At 39.4% G+C, this 21,576-nt stretch overlaps 2 protein-coding genes across 4 annotated transcripts; one reads left to right on the top strand and one right to left on the bottom strand.

Moving 5' to 3' along the window:
* Positions 1-6: 6 nt before the first annotated feature.
* On the bottom strand, positions 7-11,832 carry caprin1 (cell cycle associated protein 1). Of its 3 annotated transcripts, none has more exons than XM_023955705.1 (18): positions 11,682-11,832; positions 10,518-10,682; positions 10,335-10,397; positions 10,154-10,240; positions 9,128-9,366; positions 8,946-9,028; positions 7,587-7,778; positions 7,436-7,488; positions 6,727-6,810; positions 5,205-5,381; positions 5,022-5,130; positions 4,884-4,945; positions 4,709-4,801; positions 4,480-4,626; positions 3,995-4,148; positions 1,280-1,459; positions 644-750; positions 7-540 (listed from the first exon to the last, which is right to left on the bottom strand). In XM_023955705.1, the coding sequence occupies exons 2-18, from the start codon at positions 10,680-10,682 to the stop codon at positions 454-456; spliced, it is 2,082 nt and encodes a 693-aa protein (XP_023811473.1). In that variant the 5' UTR covers positions 11,682-11,832; the 3' UTR covers positions 7-453. The 3 variants fall into 3 exon arrangements, with proteins under 3 accessions (XP_023811473.1, XP_023811474.1, XP_020559589.1); XM_023955706.1 differs by having other exon boundaries at positions 1,280-1,456; XM_020703930.1 differs by lacking the exon at positions 11,682-11,832 and having other exon boundaries at positions 10,335-10,399; positions 10,519-10,629.
* Positions 11,833-18,399: 6,567 nt separating this feature from the next.
* Positions 18,400-21,281, top strand: lmo2 (LIM domain only 2). The gene is made up of 3 exons (XM_004069556.4): positions 18,400-18,906; positions 20,229-20,444; positions 20,623-21,281. Exons 1-3 carry the CDS (start codon positions 18,866-18,868, stop codon positions 20,846-20,848), a joined length of 483 nt encoding a protein of 160 aa, XP_004069604.1. The 5' UTR covers positions 18,400-18,865; the 3' UTR covers positions 20,849-21,281.
* The last annotated feature ends 295 nt before the right edge of the window (positions 21,282-21,576 follow it).

Genomic DNA, 21,576 nt, shown 5'->3' with positions numbered 1-21,576 from the left:
AAGAGCAAGAGTATGCAACACAACTTTATTGAAACTCTTGAAGCAACATCAATTTACAAACGAGGAAATGAGAGTTCTTGGAAAAAAAGTGATTCGACTTTTTAACCAAAATGACAAAACTGAGATACGGGAACAGCTCCCATCATTTGGACCAGCAGTAGCAGGTGAAATAAAATCATTCATAAAATCCGTCAGGGTTTTCAGGGACTCTAAACCACGTGGCTTTTGTAAAATCAAATACCAGATCTACAATCGGCCATGTGTTTTAAAGTCTGCATGTTTTTTCCCAAATATCAAAGAAGACATTCCTTTGATTTATAAAAGAAAAGGGGGAAATGCCACTGATGATGTACGATAAAAAAACACCAAAAGTGAGCCAGGGTCGATGCATTTCTTGAATTTTAGTTTTCAGTGTGGTGCAAATTATTCAGTCAGTCATTGAGGAAGGCCATCTCAGGATCTCATAGCTTGAGTGCTGCCTCTTGACATTCCTCTGGGTCCCTGGCCGGTCCCTCGCTTATAGTTCTGTTGGTAACCGTCCTAAAAAAAGCAACAAAAGGGGAAAAACATTTTAGAAACAGAGTGGATCCGCTTTGAAAAACTAAACACAACTTTAACCACAAACAGTTAACGTTTTTCACACCCTCTGATAATTTCCGTTTGAGTAATCTCGCGGTGTGCTGAACTGAGTCTGTCCGTATCCAGAGTTTGGACTGTTGTTAAAAGGGGGGCGATAACCGTCATAACCACCTGCAGAACACAACAGAAAAAAAACAAAAACTTTTACACAGATTCTGAGCCCAACACTTGATCACTTCTGTTGATCATGCTTCGTACCTTAGGAACAGGTTTTTTGTAATTAAAAGAAAAAGTTTGCTTCCTTAAATCATAAAGATGCTCACTGTTGGTTCATGTTTGGAGTCTGTGATAATCAGCTTTTTAAGCCAACAGTTGTAGTGTGATTTCTTCTTTCTAGATAAAGCAGTCATTTACAATTGGAGCCAGATCATTCCTGGCATTGTCATCTGTTAAAATGACTTGTAATGAATTGAAGTTAAAGGAAACTAAAGATTCCAGACCCTGACATACTGAACCAGATTAAGGGATGTTTTTTCATCATTGCCCTAGCAAGTTTGTACACCAGGCAGTTGAACGATTAGTGTTAAAGAACTTGTAAAAGTTGCATTTTAAATGGGAGACTTGACCCTTTTAGCAGAGTAAAATAAGTCTTTTTCTAGTGAAGTAGAGCGTGTTCGGAAGCAATTAAATTTGAGCTCACCCCTAAATCCATTGGAAGAGCCTCTGTAGCCGTTGATCAGACCCCTGGCGTTGCGTGGTCCACCTCGCGGCATGCCTCTGCTGTTGTAGAAGGACTGAGTCTGCCGTCCAAAGCCTGGACCCTGCTGCACCGGCTGCTGATGACCTGCAGACGGATCTTGGGAATGAAAGGCACCAACTGCTGAGGGAAAAACAGCACCACAAACACACCATCATTATTTTGGACCATCTCAAAGTATTGCTCCAATAAAATTACCTAAAAAAAGGAAAAACACAAATGGGTCATTTACAGTGCAAGTTCAACGCAGCTGCAGTTTATGGAAGCTTATTGTATTAGATTAAAATGAAACAAGAAAAAAAACCAGAGTGGTGATGTGGTGAGGCGAACATTAACACAGCAGATCATCTCTGTGAAACGGCTTTTCAGATGAGTTTAAAGCCCAACCTGTTTGAAGATATTTCCTTTTGCAGTTCTTAAATAAAAATGAGCACCGAACAAAACAAAAAAAGGAAACAATTAGCAACATAAACCCACAAAATTAAAACGAAGAAAACTTTTTTTTATTATTAAATACAATTCTCCAAACAGTTTTCTGGGTAGACAAAAAAAAAAAGGGCTTGCAGTTATTTTTTTAGGTATCTTTGTGGATTAATTCATTCGCTAGAAAGAATCTTCTTTCTCTTTCGGCTTTTCCCATCAGGGGTCGCCACAGGGAATCATCGTCCTCCACCTCACTCTATCATGAACATCTTCTACCCTAACGTTAGCCAACTTCATGTCCTCTGTTAAGACATCCATGTATCTCCTCTTTGGCCGTCCTCTTGCCCTCCTGCCAGGCAGCTCCATCTCCAACATCCTTCTACCAATATATCCACTATCCCTCCTCTGAACATGTCCAAACCATCCCAGTCTGGCTTCTCTGACTTTGTCGCTAACACAGGCAACATGAGCCGTCCCTCTGATGTACTCGTTCCTTATCCTGTCTAACCTGGTCACTCCTAAGGAGAACCTCAACATCTTCATCTCCGCTACCTCCATCTCAGCCTCTTGTCTCTGTCTCACTGCTACCGTCTCTAACCCATAGAGCAGAGCTGGTCTCACCACTGTCTTGTACACCTTTCCTTTGAGTCTTGCTGGCACTCTTCTGTCACACAACACTCCTGACACTTTCCTCCAACCGCTCCAACCTGCCTGCACTCGCCTCTTCACCTCTTTTCCACACTCCCCATCACACTGAACTGTTGACCCCAAGTACTTAAACTCCTGCACCTTCTTCACCTCAGCCCCCTGTAACCTAACGCTTCTACCTTGATCCCTCTCGTTCAGACACATGCATTCTGTCTTACTACGACTGACCTTCATACCTCTTCTTTCCAGAGCAAACCTCCACCTCTCTAGCTGTTCCTCCACCTGCTCTCTACTCTCACTGCAAATTACAATGTCATCCGCAAACATCATTGTCCAGGGAGATTCCTGTCTTACCTCGTCTGTCAGCCTGTCCATCAGCATAGCAAACAAAAAAGGACTTAAAGCTGATCCTTGGTGTAGTCCCACCTCCACCTTGAACTCCTCTGTCTGACCTACAGCACATCTCACCACCGTCATACTTCTCTCATACATGTCCTGAACTACTCTGACATACTTCTCTGCCACTCCAGACGACCTCATACAGTACCACAGCTCCTCCCTCGGCACCCTGTCATACGCCTTCTCTAAATCTACGAACACACAATGCAGCTCCTTCGCTAGAAAGAATGTGGTTTTTAAAAACAGGTAGTTACAAATGTGGTTATTCTAAACATAAAATTTTTTTAATTTTTAAAGGTTATTCAAACTCTTGAAAAGTTGGGATGTTATAACCAAGTAACTCAGCATCGCATAAGCATTACAGTAGTCACATTTACCAATCTAAATGTTTAAATTAAAACTATTTAAAGATGTTGTAGATTCTTTAAGAGCTTGAAAGACGTGTTGGTGTGTGACTGACAGAAGTTATTAAAAAACAGGCTTTTTATGTATTCAGTTATGTTTACACCACACTAATGCAAACAGCAGTGTATTCTGTGCAACCATTGCTTTCTTTTGGACATTTTACACAAAATGGTAAAAGAAAAATCCACAAAGAAATCTGTAAATAAATAAAAACAAAACTATAAGTAAGCAAAATCTGGTTCATTCATTGAAGTGTGAGGAATTTGCTAAAGTGGGAGTAAAGTTACTCTTGCATTTTGGAGTGATTAAAAAGAAAAAGAAGGCAATAAAAAGTAACTAAAAATAGTGCCTCTCTTTTTTGTGTATCCACACAAACACAAACATTAGCAGTAAAGAGCTGAGGATGATCCTTAGCTTCAAACCAGCACATTTTCTTTAGTCCCACAGAAACCGGAGTCAGGACTGGTCACTGCTGGGAAATGCTGTCAATAATTTAGACCCAAACTATTCCGAGTTCAAACCCAGTTCAAGTGAACCATAAACACATCAGTGATGACCTGCATTTGTGCGTTTCTCCCACTACAACCCATTTCTGATAAGCAGTGGATGAGCAGCTCAGCTTCAATGTCAAAGTGAAATCAAGTCAATTGAAAGTTTGATTAATGTTACTGCCAGTTCCAGAAATAATGCAGCCAGCTTCATTACCCAGAAAGCACTGCACAGCAAATAGTGCTGATCTAAATGGTGGGACATTTATATTCTGGTCTGTGAAGGTCTGCTCACCGGACTGAAGTTGTTCTGACGGCATCTCTGCCGGCTCTGCCGGATGCTGCGGCTGACTGCTGAAGGCCTGGTTGTAACTGTTCTGGTACTGGTTAGCGTGGTTCAGAGCTTCTGCCTCATTGGCTGGTGGGACCGGAGCATTGAGGTTGAACACCTGAGGAACGGAAAAGCCTCCATGAAGATGAAACCTTAGAGCTGCTTCACTTCAGACCCACAGAATCAACCATTCCTGTTGTGTACATCATTTCATCATGACAGGATTAACATCTCAGTCTTTGGCTTAACTTTAACTTCAGCGATTCCGTTAGTGAGAAAAAGATAAATTAAAGTGGATGCAAAAATAAAATGAATTTCAAATCAAGCCGTCAAGTTCCCCTTGACAACAGATGTGTGTTGGAGCAGAAAACTGCAGCCTCAAAGGTCAGCCTCTGCGTTTCTGATCAGACTTCTTCTGAGCAGCAGGAAGTGAGCGCCATGAGTCTTACGGTTTGCATCGACTGGAATGGAGCCGCATTCACATTGATGCCGCTGCTGTGGGGAGGCTTGGAAACAGCCGGGAATCCCTGCGCCTGGGAGGCAGGGGCGAGAGCCGTGGAGGGGGGGGGCTGCTCTGTCGACAACGACATGGAAGTCTGTTGAAGGAACACATGTTTACTTTCTTTGTTCACTTTCACTCAGGATTATTATTTTTTATCAGTTTCCAGTCAGGTTTACCTGGATGGGGTCGATGACCTCAGGTGAGAGTCGAGGCTCTTGGGCGTGTGAGCTCTGATACATGGGTGGGGGGGTTGGAGAGACGATGGGCACCTGGGAATAGAGAAGAGAATACTTTAACTCGGAAATCTGAGTAATATTTCAAAGAATATACTGATCAGATAAAACCACTCACTTGCGTGGGTTCAGGTTGTACAGGAACAGAGTTTGATTGTGATAGCCGGGATTCAGGATGAACTGAAACGGTGGAACTTCTATCAGCCTATCGGAAATCTAAAGAAGCTGTTTTTAATCATAATCAGCTACAACTTACCTGGAGGACAAACCATCTGTGGAGCTTCCATGTTCTGAGCGGGCTTCATAGGCTGCGCTGACACAATAGCCGGGTCAATGGGCTGTCCATCATACTCCAACATGGAGTCCTGAGAGGAAAAGCGTTCAGGACAGCAGAACGCAAAGTCGAGCCAACTTTTGTTTCCCAAGAGTTCCACCTCACCTGCATGAAGTTGTAAGGTCCTTGCATTTGTGCCATGAGGTCCTGCACGACCTGCTTCCGGACCATGGGGTCACTGGGTGGAACGGGAGACGATAAGTCTATGGGGTGGGTTTCAAGAGAGCCGGGGGGGACTGCAGGCTGTAAGGGCGGCTGCTGCTGCTGCAAAGCACCAACAACCTGAGAGGAGAAGAAAACCAGAGAGCAGTTCTTTACACTCACCAGTAGATTCATTACAAAACAGGATTTTTAGGAATTGTGGTTAAAGAAAAATTTTCATGTTTTTAATTTTGAAGAGTAACGTAATTTTCAGACTGCAAGGCGCATCAAACTAAACAGATGAGTCAAACTTTATTCAACTCATTTACAAACAGTTGAGGCCAACATCACTCCACAACAGTACTACAGTACCCATAATGCTCCAATAATCCATCAAGCAGCGTGGTTTGATAGTTCACTAAAGTTAACCTGAAACACTTTCACATACTTTTGTGCGCCATGTACCACAGTAAATCAATTTGAAGTTAGTAAGCACAACCAGAGGTCACAAGTGTGCCTTATTGTCTGAAAAATGGGGGGGTTACTTAATTAGCTCTGTGTTTAAACATTTCTTGCCAAGTTGCACTACAAACAGTACAAACTGTTTATTTTTTTATTTCTTCACTGCAGACACCACAATATCTACTACTACATTTACTGCATTGAGATACAGTAATCCCCCGCCCATTCGCGGGTGGCCGCAGATGACGTGACGTCACAAGCGTGAGGCGCAGAACAGCGCTCATTCCGCGAATTTTGAAAAACGATTTACTCTATACTTTACTGTAAAGTATTGTTTACGCGTTTAAGATGCCATCCAAACGCCCTGCATCATCTCCAGCGTCTGGAAATGAACCCAAACGGCAGAAAAAGGTTCTGACTCTGCAGAGGCTCTGGCTCCGGGAGTTTTAAAACAGCGTCAATTATTCGCAGATTTTCGTTATTCGCGGGGGGGGGGGACCTAAACCCCGCGAATACGGGGGGATTACTGTAATCCAATGTGACACAGTGCGCCTTATTTTGAAAGGAAGTCATGTAAACCTCAGTCGTTTGTTATAAACCATTTCATATTTAGAAGAAAAAGGGCTATTGTATGTTTTTTATTTATTTATGGTTTCTCTAAAAACAATAGTTCATTCACATTTATCAAAATAGTAACCGTAATATAAATTCAAAGGAGTTTCTTATTGTTCTATAGACTTTCTGGCTTTTTGAGAGAAATTTACCCAGGATGGCTCTAAGTGTTGAAAGTTGCAGACCTCTGACATCAACCATATTTCTTTAATTGGGAGTGATATATTTCAACTTAGGCTCTAAATTTGCAGAATACTATAGCACATCTCTGCTGCTTTTGTGTGTTTATGTCTCTATAAAACAAAAAGGTGTGTAACCATGGGCATGTCTATCCATTTCCTCCTACATGGAAGCCTATTACACAACATTGTGGAAGGAGTTGTTTCATATAGAACGATGAAATGATGTGTACCTCTGTTTCCCTGGTCCATTCACCCCCCTGCTCCTTTTCACTTCCACTGTAAGCCCCGTCTATAATGAACTGTCTGTTTACAAACTGAAAGACAGAAAGTGGAGCTCAGATGCTTTAGATGGAAACTGCAGAGTACGCAAGGTATAAACAGTCATCACAGTCACACGACACACAGATAGATGCCTTTGATTAACACATGATAAACACAATTCTACATTAAACAGTAAAACTTTTTAACTGGCACCTCAACAAAAGTGGCAGCTTTTGGCCTTGAGGGGTGTTGTCTGGATTCTAGACTTTTCTGTTCTAATTGGTTGGATCCACCTGATGCAGTCAATCAATCAAAGACACAGAGCTGCAGCCTTTGGGTATTCAGGCTCATCTTTAGTTTTATTAAAATGATCTATTTCTACTTTCCCTTTAATCACAACAGGATGCAGCAGAAAAGATCTTTGAGTGTTTTAATCAATACTAGGAAATGAATCAATTTTGACCTTCATATTTTAAGCTTTGGATGGGTTTATCTCAGCTTGGATTGCTCCAAAAATCGACAGAGCTTTGTAGTATTTGTTGTGTTAGTTTAGAGGATCTTAAATAAACAGTAGGTTTATGGAACTGGAGTCAGAGATTTTGTCCCATCCACGCTTAACACCAACAATAACGGAGCAAATGACCGGTGACCTGCAGTACCCCACAGAAATGCTCCTACCTCTGCCGTTTCCACTTCGAGGGGCTCTGTAAACTCCTCAATGACTTCAGCTTCTGTAAAGTCAGAAGAGTCTTTGAATTGATCCTCAATTGCTTTCCTACGACTCACATTCAAAACATTAAACGAAGCACAGTTTAAAAAAAAAGAAGACCTTCAACGACGATCTGTTCTTCTGCTTCTGAAACCTCAGTTCCAGTCACTGCGGTTGTGTTTGTGACTGGCTCTTCCTCCAACACCTCCTCTTCCTCCTCCTCTTCCTCACACAGTCCATTTTGGTGGGATGGTATTCTGTCAAAATAGCCGCTCAGCAGAACCTGGTCCAAGGTCTCCTTTAGTGCTTTGTCTGAGGAGACATTTTGAACATTTTAATTAAATCTTGAGAGGCCAAACTCAGACTGATTTCAGCATTAAGAGGTTACAAATTAAGAAACTGGACACTGCATTCAATCACAAATTTTCAGCAAAAAAGATCGACTGGGCTGTAATGAGTATCGGAATACTCAGATATTCGCAATCCGTTCCCAAAAATATGAAGTCCTTTTCTGATCCATCTACCTGAACTGCAGTCAACTGAACTTTGAGGATGTAAAAACATTTTTCAGATTTGTTGTTTAATGAGCCAAAGAAACAATTATGTTTTTGTTTCATTTACTGTAGAAGTTAACCAGGAAGTTGTCAGAAAAACCTTTGTTGAAAGTAGCAAATATATATTTCTGTCATATTTAGATTAAATTGCAAGAATCGTGGTGAATGCTCTTGAGTCGTTTCAGATTGCCTCCTATGTACCGATCCACAGCCCTAGTTTGCCATAGCATGACTCAGTCATTTTGTTTTGATCCAGCTTCAACAGATCTCCAGTCCAAGGCTTCATAAAGGAGCCCCCGAATGAGGCAAAGAGGTCAGCTGGTGTCACAATGAGGAACTGGGTCAACGGCTTCCTGGTTTGGGTTCACAGATCTGGCCAAAGGAACCAAAGGTGACAGCACCTCTGGCAGGCCGCCACTTTGCTGAGTCAGGATTAGCCTGCAGCTCTCAGCCACCCCCCCAGCCATGAGCAAAATGCAGCAATGCGAAGCAGCCTGAGGACAGATCGCTGAGAACGCACTATGCCAATGTCCCAAACCCCGATTATTCACATCACAGCACCTCACACATGCTACATTAGCAGAATACAAAGCACATACTACATTAACATATTAAAACCAGCTAATGGCTACAGCAGTTTGACAGAAAGCCATTGTTTGGAGCCTTCAACAACCTTGCCTTAAAACCACTTTTAAGTTTGAGATTAATTATTTTCAGCTCCTTTCTGTCAGACTATGGTGTCAGAAAATGCATGCAGAGCATGGATTCTGATGGACAGCCATAACATACACTTGAAATGGCTGTTTGGCACTAAAATGAGCGTGGAAATGTTTCATACTTATTTTGTTATGGACAGCTTTTAAATGGTTAATAAAAGACACAAACATGTTAGAAGTCATCTAAACACAACAGAAACCCAACTTACACGTTGTTCCAACGACAGCTTTGTCCTTTCCTTCCAGTAGGTCCCAGAGGTGCACAGATGCATCGTCATACTGGTCAGTCAACCTGCAAGAGGCAAGATCAACGGTTAGGATATGCAACAAAACAGATTCATCACCGTTTAGTGGGAAAAAAGCAAGCAAACAAAAACAAAATCCAACGAACCTCACGTTTTGATCACGTTCTGGTCCCACCAACTTGTAGAACTCATCAAAAGCTGCCAAGTCTTCGTCCGTCAGCAGAGTTGAGCCGCAGACTCCCTGTTTCAGGTCCTGCCGCACAGCGCTGTCGCCCAGCCGGTCCAAGATAAACTGCACTTCTAGAACCGTCTTGAGTCTCCTCTGCTCCGCCTCCTCTCGCACCAGCTGCTCCCGCCGCGCAGACTTCTTCACCACCTTCTGGATCTGACCGTCAAGCACACAAGCCACTTAAAGTTAGATTGGTAAAGGTCCAGATGGCTGCATCTGCCCGACTTTTTCAAGTGAAGCATAACAATAAACGGATGCCTCAGCAGTTTGATTAAAACCAAAACTTGGTCATTTTTCTATTAATTTTCCAGATGACATTTCAATATGTCAATGAAAATATCAAACAGTTACGACCTGTTCACCATATTGTCAGGCTAAATGACAGTCAATTCAATTACGTAGAAGGATTGCTTTTTAAATCGGATTTTAGGCAAAAACCTCCCTGTTACCAATAATCTAAGAGCTGCCCATAAATCCCATCAACTTCTTCAAGATAGACGAACCATAATTGGAGTTTGCCGTAAAAATGAACTTGAATCTTGCAGTTATACTGCTTTGTGCTCAACTAGTTTTGATAAATACAGTTACAATATTAATTTATAATCTCAAGCAAAAACTAAACCTTAAATGTTAATTGGTTGGTACCAACACATTTAAAAAAACAACAACAAATCTGCTATAAATTATTAACTATTTGTCCCCAAAACAACAATTTTGGACACGATTTTAATTTTAAATGAATGGCCTGATGCATCTTTTTCCACAAAGTATTGTATGGATCACATTAATGCGTATAAAGTTCAGACAGGGATCAACACTTGAAGGTGTCGGAATGCACTCGGCTGTCACTGAACTAAACTACTGAAAAGTTTGGCTCATTTCAATATTAACAATTTTTTAATGACCAAATTGAGTTTTGTATTCTGATCTTTGTCGTCCTTACATCTTGTCCCAGAGTAATAAAAGTCTTCTGCAACTCTCGGGCAAATTCCAAGTTGTTCATTACTTCCTGGTATTTAGAGAGGGCCTCCTAAAACAGATGAAGATTAAAGGTCAAGAATTAAATTTGTGCGAAATATTTAAAAGATTTTATTGAGGAAAATCTGTGACTTCAACAAACCCACCAGCTGGTCCTGGTTCAGACCTTCTCCTTTATTCTTCTTGACACTGTAATCATCTAATTTGCTCTAAAATAAAAGAAAAATAAATTAAATGAATATTCAGATATTACAAAGGCACTCTTATTAAACTATTGGACTTTTTGTCCGGTGAGGGTACCCACCAGCCATTTAAAGAAAAAGGCTCACCTTTTTTTTCTCCATGTTGCGGACTTTTTTGTCAATAATGCACAGCACCTGCTTCAAGACTTCTGACTGTCCACCCTGTGCAAAACTGCCCATTAAGCCTGGAGCGGATCCCACCTCTGGGCTGGCAGATTGCACTGGGGTATTTGCATTTGTTGCAGAGGGCATCTAGAAGTAAAAAAAAAAAAAAAAAAAAAAAGAAATCTCAATTATAAAGTCAGGTGTTATTTGTACATAAAGACACGCCAGAAAAGAAATAATAGACAATGCAAACCACAATCTGCACAAGAGCAATAAAAAGTGCAATAAGATTAAAGTATTTCTAAACACTACTTTGGATTCTGTTCTATTGGATTTTTTTTCTCACAAAAGTTCTGCACCAACTTTCCATTGCCTCCATTCAGGGAAAAAAAAAGTTCAACACATTTTAAGTATCAGTTTCACTTTTGCAGAATCTTCAGGGCACCTTTGCCTTTTTACCTCTGCGTCCTGAAACAATCCTCAACTATTATTTAGTCAATGTATCTATAAGATTTATTAATGTAAATGTTCAATGATCCTGGATTTTTTTTTTCTTGGCATAGCTCAAAGACGTGTCACGCTACTAAACTAGTTTAAAGAGATTTTCTACCAGACTAACAAATTTTTAAGATCGCATGATGTTGTTTTGTGACAGAGATTGGTGTGAACAAGTACATTAACAACAGATGCGTTAGCTGATTAAAACCGACTGCAACACTGCCAGGAAGAACAGATCTAACTGTATTTTCAAGAAAATCTGGATTTTCATCCAGCGTGACACAAGTTTTCTATTCATAAATTATTTCTGTTATCATTGGTAATCGGAAGGCCCCGAAACTACTGCACGACTACCTAACCGACAAACTTTAGCACCAACTGTGACTAAGCTCATACATTGGATTTCATTCGTACATTAATTTAAATTTGATGATTTTATGTTCTTGTTTGATTGTTTCTGTTATTAGTTCACCGGGGTGTGAACCGGTGTTTCTCGCAGTTCTGAGGTAGGGCCATGGCCGAACTAGTTAACACCCACCACTGACTTAGCATTTTCGCGCACTGCTAGCTGCAGGTCTGATAACGCGTGCGAACTTAGAGCAAAGCAGGAGCCCTTTTTCGCGGCCCCCCAAGCCTTTATTCACCCACCTTGCAGTTATATAAATCCACAGGGGAGCTTGATGGAGAACTGTATAAAAAGGCCAAGTTGTAATTTTTGTTGTGTTGCTTTATTTTCTCTTTAACTCTGGTGTGGGATCCGCCCCGCCGGCCTCACCGACAACTGAGACGGCTCGAAAGACGGAGAAATTCTTTATAAAGGCTATGGTCCTATTTTAGCTGTCTAAGTTCTGCCTAAACATTTTAACAAAAATAATTCTCTAAAAATTAGATATTTCAGCTATTTATGAAATAAACTTTCAAATGAATATACAAAAAAATTAACCCTAAATTATAAAAATAAAATAGGAAGCAAATACGTGTTTTAGGCTAACGTTTATTATCAGGCATAATTTTGAATAGCCTTTTAAAAAGACCCTCTCAACAACATACAAATAAAAAATGCAAATTTTCTTCATCTTCTATTTTCCCCCCCTGTCTTAATCAAACAAATTGAAATCTATCTCATTAACATCTCCAAAAGCCTTAACCAGAAAACTGTATGTTTGTTGTTATGTTGTTATGTATGAATGTTGTAGAAACCTGAATGTTTTTATGTAAAATGCATGTAATATGTATGCTCCCCTGGCATATCTGAAGATTATTTTGCAAAATTGTGTTTTGTATTGTACTTACGTTTTGTACAATAAAGTTAAAAAAAATACAAATAATACTTCAAAAGAACAGACACAAAATCAGCTTGTTTATATTACATGCAATTAAACTTACTAAAACAGACACTACTTTAAAGAACAATTTTTTTAAGGAAGAAACAGAGTAGGCCTACAAAATTTTATTTTGAAATGTGAGTCAGTATTAATCAAATAATTATGATTAATACTGTTGAGCAAAAAGACCATCCTGTGTGTGACAAAAAGGATTTGTTGTGAGGGTAAGGGAGACGTTTCAAGTTTGACTGTGAAACAAATCAGTTACACTTAATGCAATGTCGAAGTCAAAAAGTTTCACAAATTTGTGAGTGTGAGTTAGGTATGTGATGAAACTGAAGCTAGAAATCTGCAAACATAAATTAATTAAACATCTAGAAAGGACTTTAATCTTGGACAAACTGACCCGCTACCTTAGTGTAGTCATTGCATTGGTTTTATGCCTAATAAATTCTTAGTTTTTAAAACATAAAAGCTAACTTTACTGGTTAATGTTTAAAAAATAATCACATTCACCTTTCAGTCAGTGAAATATCCTTGCAATTGTCTTTTTTGCTTCTGGAAATGACATATTTTCCTTTAAAATATTTTTTAATTTTTACTGGTCCCCCAAATGGCCTCTGATCCCTCTGCCTCTCTACGTGTTCATAGTAATAGTCTTTTCTCCCTATTAGTTATTAAATTAAGAAACAAAAACTGTTTGTCTTTTTCTATAATAATTAATATATAGGGGATGCTAATATTTTTTAACAATAACAATAATCTAGCAAAGGAAATTAAACAATTTATTGGCTTGTGTATTTAGTAGATTATGTGTTTTTTTTCACTGAAATTTTTTGAGGTTGATGTTTAAACCTTCTTTTGAAGAATTGCTGGTTTTCATATTATATTAGCTACTATAGTATATCTTGCAGCCAACCAACATCCATATGTGAGAGTTTAATTTCTATAATGAATCTTGGTATTTTCCTTCTTCTTTCTTGTGCAGAGACTGAGGGTCATCTTCCTATCAAAACATTTCTGCAGTCAGAAGTTGTTGTTTTTTTTCTGCAGTCAGAAGTGCAAGTCCTACTTTTTTTTACAAGTGTTTGATTCCTACCACTAGATGGCGGTAAAACGTCAGAATACTACAAACAAACAAAAACTTGACAAAAATCTATTAGCTAAAGTTCAAATAATTTTAGCGACCCAATTTTGGCAAACGCAGACCTATTTTTTCTTTTTGTTTTAGATGTAAATTCAACAGCCTAACATCCTAATTGTTGTGTTCAAAAAAGCTTTCATTGTCAAAGACACGCTTGTGTGTTGTTAATTTTCCTTCAGTTTTGAAAACAGTAAATGTCTGTTTAAGACAAAGTGAAATCAGCTCTATTGTTTTGCTGGACACAGGAAGCTGTTAACATGGCTGCATAGCTATTTGATTGTACTGTTCCACTGTGTTTTCTTTTAGGGATAATACTGATTATGGGAGGATCCCAAGAGCAAATGAAGCTCCCTTTCAGCGGGTGACTCATTTCCACAGCCTTCAACAATCGAACAGCCTTGCATGTTTTCCGGGGTGGGTCCTCATCTGACCTCTGACCTTTACAAGGGGGACATTTGGTTGCCTTTTATATAGGAGTGAACCCTATCAGTATTTGGCAGTTAAGGAGCAGCTTTAAAACAATAACCGGTTATAAATACGGTTCAGATTGGGCAGGAAGTGGTAGGTTCTGCTTTTTCTGTTTGAGAGCTCATGCAGTCACAGAGTCAACACTAATGTCCAGAGTCCCGTATGAGGAGAGAATACAGCTAGAACTTTCAGGAAGAACGTTAAAATGTTGAAATTACCCATTCTGTTTGGTTTTAACATGTTAAAAAGTTCAGAGTTGAAAGTAAAGTTGTTATGTTGTGTATGACGCTGCCTGTGTTTGGGGCTGGCCCTTTAATTCTTCACTGCTCTCTGGCACAAACAAAACAGGAAGCTGGACATGAGTGACTCAGCCTCTGTAAAGGTTGTCCAGACTGTTTGACAACCAAATTCAACATAAAAGCTAAAAAAATGGCAACTCTGAACAAAAAAAATAACAACGAAAGTTTTTAAAAAAGCCAGCTTGCACAAGAAGTATAAAAAATAAACTGAAACTTAAAATGTCTCTGCCAGATGTATAATAACGTCCGTGGTGTCTGGGGACATAAATACTAAAGGTTTTCCGCTAAATGACATTAAGTGATATAGGTTGACTTGTTAGTCCTATCACTTTGGAACATCTGGACCCAGCCTTTCTAGTTTGAAGAGTACCATCATGCATGCTGGGGATAGGAAGCAAATGCAGTCTCAAATGCAGCCACAGGAAAGCATCCTCTCTGCATGCCAGATGCACATCCTCTGGGCATTGTCAGTCAACTCCACAGGAAGCAGTGGATGACTTGTGTCATGCCAGCGGTGACTTTCTCTTCTTTTTTTTATTTTGATTAGTTTATTTTGGACAAGTGTATCCATGCAGCATGAAAACATTCAAAGACCCCCTATGTGTACAGATTAAACTCATCTGCATTTTGGGATAATTCAGCAGTTTTGTTGAAGGTAAAAAAAAACCAAGTTGTATTTGTAAATAAGAACACATTCTTGATGGCTTACTTGGTTAAATAAAGGGGAAAAAAAATGTAAAGATAATGTGTTGTTTTGTGCAAAGACAACACATAATCTTTACACAGTTGTTCTCCAATCAAGGATTTGTTATTTTGTTTCTATCCGTGTCAAGCTGCTTTGCCTTTGGCAAAGCTGGCACACAGCAGCACCTAGCACACCTTACTTCATCTCAGTTTGGTATCAATCCAGAGTTTAGCCCAGAAAAGCTTTTGTCCTGGATCTTCAGTTTGCCTGCAATCTTGCAGTGCTGCATTTGGCTGCTGGAACAGAGTTGTGTTATCTCTCTGTCCAGTCCAACTGCTGTTTGTGTCCTTCCCTCCTGCAGGCACCCCTCAGGGACTGGCAGCAGATAAGACGAGTCCCCGCAGCAGAACCGCTTTTAGGAAGAAAGCTTGAGGACGGCAGTTTGAAATATAAGCACATTAACCCCGCAGAACAACAGCCTTCTGGGAACACTTTCTCAGCATATTTCTTCTTTCATAACTTCAGAAGTTGGTCAAATATATAGTCATATAAACTGATGTTTCATTAAATTTGATATCTTATTTTTAACTAGATGAATATTGTTGTTAATTTAACCCTTGTTCTATCCTAGGCACTTTAACATTGGGAGTTGGGTCATCTAGACCCACTAGACAGTGCGCTGAACCTTTTTCTTCAATGATTTGTGATCTTCACTGGTGTCCATGGATTAAATGAAATCTTTCCACCTTTATCCACCTTTGTCATGGTAGGGAGAACACATCAATGCCAGGGTGGGGTCATCTAAGATAGCACAAGGGTTAAATTTAAGGTTACCAACAACAGAAATGATCATTTATAAACTGGTGAACAGGCACGTGCAATATTAGGGCAGTAGGGGTGCTTGAGCACCTGCCTTTTCTGCCTCGTTTTTAAAAGTGCTCTTTTTGTATTTACATTAATACATTTCTGTTATAGATACAAAGGAAACAATGCGGCAACAAAATTCCCCAGTATTTCAACGAACCCGGTGTAGGTACCATAACAATTCGGCCTGCAACTAAAAAACTAACCATAAAAGACTGTATCTATAGACTTTTTCCAATCTAAAACATTTGTTCGTTATACAAAGTTATGGAATACAAATGAATTTGTTATATAAATTCAATTTTTATTTTACATTAAATAAAAACAAATTAAATTATAAAGTGAATTTAAATGAAAGATGAAAAACATTTTTTTGAATTTTCTACTAAGTACATAACCAGTCATGCTTTTATTACAGCACCTATTGCCAGAAAATAGCTGTGCAAATAGCAAATCCAAAAGACATTAACATTCGAATTAAGCTTGAAAAATACATTTGTGTTTGTATTACAAGCTTTTTTTTCCGTTTGATCTGTTAAGCTTTGAAAACCAATGAATTATAATATAATTTATGCATTTTTAAATATATTTTTAAACCTAAAGTCCCAGAGACTTGTCTTCTTGAAGCCTTTGAATCACCTGCCTTTATTTCAAAGGCCCCATTTCTATTTGCTATATGCACAGATACTTTTAACAATTTAATCACAAAAAGATCGTAAACTCTTTTGGTGTATGATATAATAAGGAAACAACATTAAAACATGGAACAGTGTATTTTCATTCATTGACAGCTGCACTTTTAATGTGTATCCACACCATCACTCCTTTAGCTCCCAGCCCTTTGGGCTTGTAAGTGTAATAAATTCAATTGGACCAACCGTGACCTCAAAAGGGATTCGGCGGGTTCTGAAAATTGATGGACATATTGGATTACAAAATATTAGGAAAATTACGATTTATTCTTGTTCTATCAAGATCAACGCAAGTTAACAATGAACCTAGCGGTGTCAAAACTAAAAACATCAGTGCAAAAATGTGTTGTCATGTCTGCATGAATCGTGTCTATGCAAATTTTCTGTTCATGGTTGTCTTTATAACTAAGGCCCAAAGTATGTTTTTAGTTTGTCCACTGTCAAGTAATAATATGCACAAGCCTTGAAATATGTTTAATTTGGCAAAGTGTCAAATTATATATTCTATTATGTGAAACAACAAGTTTTAGTTAATTCTGTGTTTGCGACAGTGCCATACATTATCTCACCCATCAGGGACAGAGAGGCAACAGTCAATTGAACTGATCCATTTAAAACTTTAAGAAACCTCATGTTTTAGTCTCCGTTAGTCTGTTAAATTAGTTTAGCAGTGATGTTTTTCTGTGGACTCACATGTTTGCTTATATGTTTTTCAACAGTTCCTAGGAAAGCTAAATGTCAAATGCTTTGACATTTGTCAAATGCTCTTAGTCTTTCACAACCTCTTGTAGTGAAAGAGATCAAGTTAATAGTAGTAATAAAAAGTTAGCTTTTTCTGGGGTGTTTTTTTTTGTGTGTCTCTTTCGGGGTCACGGGGCTGCCGGAGCCTATCCCGGCCACTTGTGGGCAAAGGCAGGGGACATCTTTATATGCGCTGGCCTTTATTAAATAAATAAATATAAATAAATATAAATATAAATCCTGGACAGGTCGCCAGTCAGTTGCAGGGCCTCAATCACACACTCACACCTAGGGGCAATTTAGAGTAACCAATGAAATGTTTATGATGTGGGAGGAAGCCGGAGTCCGGAGAGAAAACCCACGCATGCATGGGAAAAACATGCAAACTCCACACAGAAAGGTCCCCCATTGGTGTTCTGTTTCAGGTCCCCCAGCCGGGACTTGAACTGGGGGCCCTTCTTGCTGCAACCAAGAGCACTAACCACTGTTCCCCCCCAAAAGGGTAGTTACAGTTCTGATAAATTTATTTTCATCTTTATGTTACCCTCACTTAATCAAAAATATAATATAGTAAAGTAACTCAGATGGTCTGGCAATTGTTTTTTCTTTAATGTCATAACCAGGGCTCTGTAGATCAGCTTCTCTGCAGCAAGATCTTGTTCTCCTGTTTTTCCAATTCTGTACAGTAATGATGCCACATTTATTTAACACAACATTAACCGAATAGGGGATAATTCCGATAAAGCAAAAAATAAAGTTCAGAAAAAATATGGTTTTGAGATAAAATATGACACATGTAAACATCTGATTCTATATAGCAAATTACACCTTTAATCCACATTTTATACTAAATTGAATGAAAATATATTATGAATTGTCACCCCCCCCCCCCCCCATTTCACACATTATATATTAAACATTTTAATAAACAGTTCAAACTGTTTGTTGGGTTTTTTCACTATTTACTTTCTATTGAACTGTTTTTCGTTTTGGATCCAGCTCTCTGTTCTGTCCTAATAACTTTCTCTACATGATGATGGAGCTGCGGGCCAGGACACTTGTCTGCTGACATCACGACGTTGGTTATCTTTGCTCCATCAGCGCCTCAGGGGGAGAGAATTTCCCCTCACGTCAGTGTCGGTCACGACTCCGCTCCACGCCTGACAGAGCAGCCGGCGCGAACTTCTGTCGCTTTAAGACCGATTTCCCCCCATTGTCAGGCAGTCGTGAACAGGAAAAAGAGCAGTCAGTCACAGAATGGGGTGGGGGGTCATCCGCACGTTTAAGGCAGCTCCAGTCTAACCCCCCCTGGCCTGTGAGCGAATCCGCGGTGTCCTGGATGGCGTGGAGGTGCCAGCGCGCGCGTCAGCCCCAGGAAATGATGACAGCGTCCTCCATCGCCGCTCTGCTGACTAGAACAATCGGCCTTTTTGGTTATTCCTCCGCGAACATCTCGACTGAAGTCATCTTCCTGAATCAGGTCGTGCAGGGGGGATCTGGGCGCCGGTAGAGGCAGGTGCAGCGGCTGCGCAGGAGCTTCCCGGGACGCCGCAGAGAGACTAGAGGCTGTGGAGTCCGAACCCCGGAGCTGAGGCGCAGCGCATCTGGAGAAGAATGGTATCCACCATAGAGAGGAAGACGCTGGAGGCCAGCGAGTATGTGCTTTCCTTTTCCAAAGAATGAAGCTCAGGGTTCCTTAAGGCTTTCAAGGACATTGTCATCACAATTTAGAAAGCAACCAAACGGCACGTTATTTTAGGAAAGCAACCTCTGCAGTTAGATTCCACAAACAGAAGGTCTGGAATATGCAAAAGGCTTAGTAAAAAAACTAATCTTCAGGAAAAAACACACTAGACAGCAGTACAATTAACTATGCAGAACGTTAGTTTTACTTAAGAAATCTTATAGCAAAAAACATAATAAAATAAAATCTTGAAACAAGAAGTTCCACAGTAGCATTCTAAAAGGGGGAAAAATGGGTTAAAAAATCTAACTATTAGAGAGAATTACTGAAAACTGATTGTTTTAAAGCCCAATAAGTATTTTTTGTCATAGTTTGAGGCAAATGGTTTGTATTTTTTTTAAACTAATTGCAGTTCATCTTAATTGCAGTGCCAAAAAAACGAGTGTAATAAATGGAAATGACTTATTTTAGAACAAAATGTGAACAAAACCAGAATACGATCTAGCACATTTACTTAGAACATAAATCTAAATGTTTGTTTTGAAATTTAATGACAATAAATGGCAGTCTACATTTAATAAACTAAAAAATAACATCCTAACTGAACCATAAAACACAACAATTTCAGTGCATTTGAGTCATATATTAAGTTTTTATTCTGTTAAGATTTGGAGCAAAATGATTTTGACTCAATTTATTAATAATTTCCTTATTTCTACATACTAGTTCCTAATGAGACATAGGAATGTTTTCCACTGTACAGATTTTAAGAAAATCTTGGAAAGGTGTAGAGCAAAAGACAAATAAAAACAATTTCCAACCAGTTAAAATATCTTGAAAGTCTAAAACCAAGGTTTACAATCAAGTATCTATAAGTATCCCATAGTTTGTAGTGTGAGAAAGGGGAGCAAACAATCTTGTAACAGTACAAAAAAACAAATTGTATTGTATACACTTTCCAAATGTATTAATTTAGTATTTTAATCTGAAATATGCTCCTTCTCCAACCTTGCAGCTCCAAGCTACAAGACAAAAACATAAATAGTAGCATAAACCTTTGCAAATCAGTTGATAAAGATAGAATTTATCGGGGCACTAATAATGACATTTTATAGAATATGTTACTTTCAAAAGAAAATTGTATCAATTGGATAAAATGTGTTTGTTTTTTTTGAGCTAAGAGGAAAATCAAATTAAATTACAATAAATGAAGACTATGATCGATCTTCAGGGAATTCATAGATGATGAAAGTTCAATCCAGTTGTTTTTAATCTTCTTTTCATTTATATCAGGGAGCCGGTGGACGAAGTCCTGCAAATGCCCCCCTCCCTGCTGACATGTGGAGGTTGTCAGCAGAACATCGGGGACAGGTTCTTCCTGAAAGCCATCGAGCAATACTGGCACGAGGACTGCCTGAGCTGCGACCTGTGCGGCTGTCGTCTCGGAGAGGTGGGCCGTCGCCTCTACTACAAGTTGGGAAGAAAACTATGTCGACGGGATTATCTGAGGTTGGTCTGATGTCAATGATTATCTGTTTATTCCCTTATTTGAACAATTTATAAGAAGTATGCAGATCTAATGGGATATTAGGGGAGCACTGTCTTTTATTCTGGTGAGTCAGTTGAATGGAGATGCTGGAATGTCTTCTTGTAACATTGTCTTCCTTATCGATCATGCTCCACTCAGGCTGTTTGGTCAGGACGGTCTGTGTGCTTCCTGTGAAAAGAGGATCCGGGCGTTTGAGATGACTATGCGTGTGCGAGACAAGGTCTACCATCTGGAGTGTTTCAAATGCGCCGCCTGCCAGAAGCACTTCTGTGTGGGTGATCGCTACCTTCTCATCAACTCGGACATTGTCTGTGAGCAGGACATCTTCGAGTGGACTAAGCTCAACAACAGCAATATGGTGTAGCAGAATCTCTGACTGCTTTTCAGGATGGGATGGAACAAACCAATATCGCGTGGGCTCTGAACAGAATCCCTTTTTGCAGCCCGTATGGGTTTTATCGACCAACACATCGGGACTACAATGAACACAATGTAGTGTTGCACCATCCTGTGGAAATAACAACACCAGCAATACGAAAATATTCCCAAATGCAAAAAACGTTTTAAGTACGAAAAATTCTTAAATATGCAAAGAATAGTTTTGAACTTTGTAGAAAAAACAAAACAAACTTTGTTTTAAGGTTGTAAGTTGTTTTTGTCAGGCCTTCATATCTACAAGTGGATTCAAAACTTTAATTAGAAACTGGGTTGTAATTTCTATATGTTTTTCTTTGAACTCATTCATGGCTAAAAGGAATTTTGTTGAATCGTTTTAAGTAAATTTAACCAAACACTGATTGTGGGATCATTTATTGGCTTTTTTGCTGCACTGCAGTTTTTTTTTTGCTTGTGCATATCATTAGTATGTAAATGTCTGAATGACTCAAAGTGAAAGTTGCCATTCAAGTTGAATCTGTGGACTGAAAACAGTTTTCAGTCCACAGATTCAGTCTGTGCTGCCCTCTAGTGGTTGGTAATGTCCATGCAGCCCAGATCTCACCCCACTATAGTTCTATTGCATCCATCCAGCTTCTTAATCCACTAAATCCCTTTCGGGGTCATGGGGTTACCAGAACCTGGTCCGGTTGCTGT

Source organism: Oryzias latipes, chromosome 6 (assembly GCF_002234675.1).
Source record: "Oryzias latipes chromosome 6, ASM223467v1".
Classification (NCBI taxonomy): Eukaryota; Metazoa; Chordata; class Actinopteri; order Beloniformes; family Adrianichthyidae; genus Oryzias; species Oryzias latipes.
Note: the sequence above shows the minus strand (reverse complement) of the source record. Positions and strands in the feature narration are given on the sequence as shown.

Excerpts from the sequence above, each read along its gene's own strand:
- caprin1 (XM_023955705.1), bottom strand. The coding sequence starts at position 10,682 with ATGCCCTCTGCAACAAATGCAAATACCCCAGTGCAATCTGCCAGCCCA. Across the intron at positions 4,149-4,479 it reads CATTCCAGTCGATGCAAACC|GTGTTCAACCTCAATGCTCC; the intron begins GTAAGACTCATG and ends TCCGTTCCTCAG. Across the intron at positions 751-1,279 it reads CTCTTCCAATGGATTTAGGG|GTGGTTATGACGGTTATCGC; the intron begins GTGAGCTCAAAT and ends TGTGTTCTGCAG.
- lmo2 (XM_004069556.4), top strand. The coding sequence starts at position 18,866 with ATGGTATCCACCATAGAGAGGAAGACGCTGGAGGCCAGCGA. Across the intron at positions 18,907-20,228 it reads AAGACGCTGGAGGCCAGCGA|GGAGCCGGTGGACGAAGTCC; the intron begins GTATGTGCTTTC and ends CATTTATATCAG. Across the intron at positions 20,445-20,622 it reads TGTCGACGGGATTATCTGAG|GCTGTTTGGTCAGGACGGTC; the intron begins GTTGGTCTGATG and ends TGCTCCACTCAG.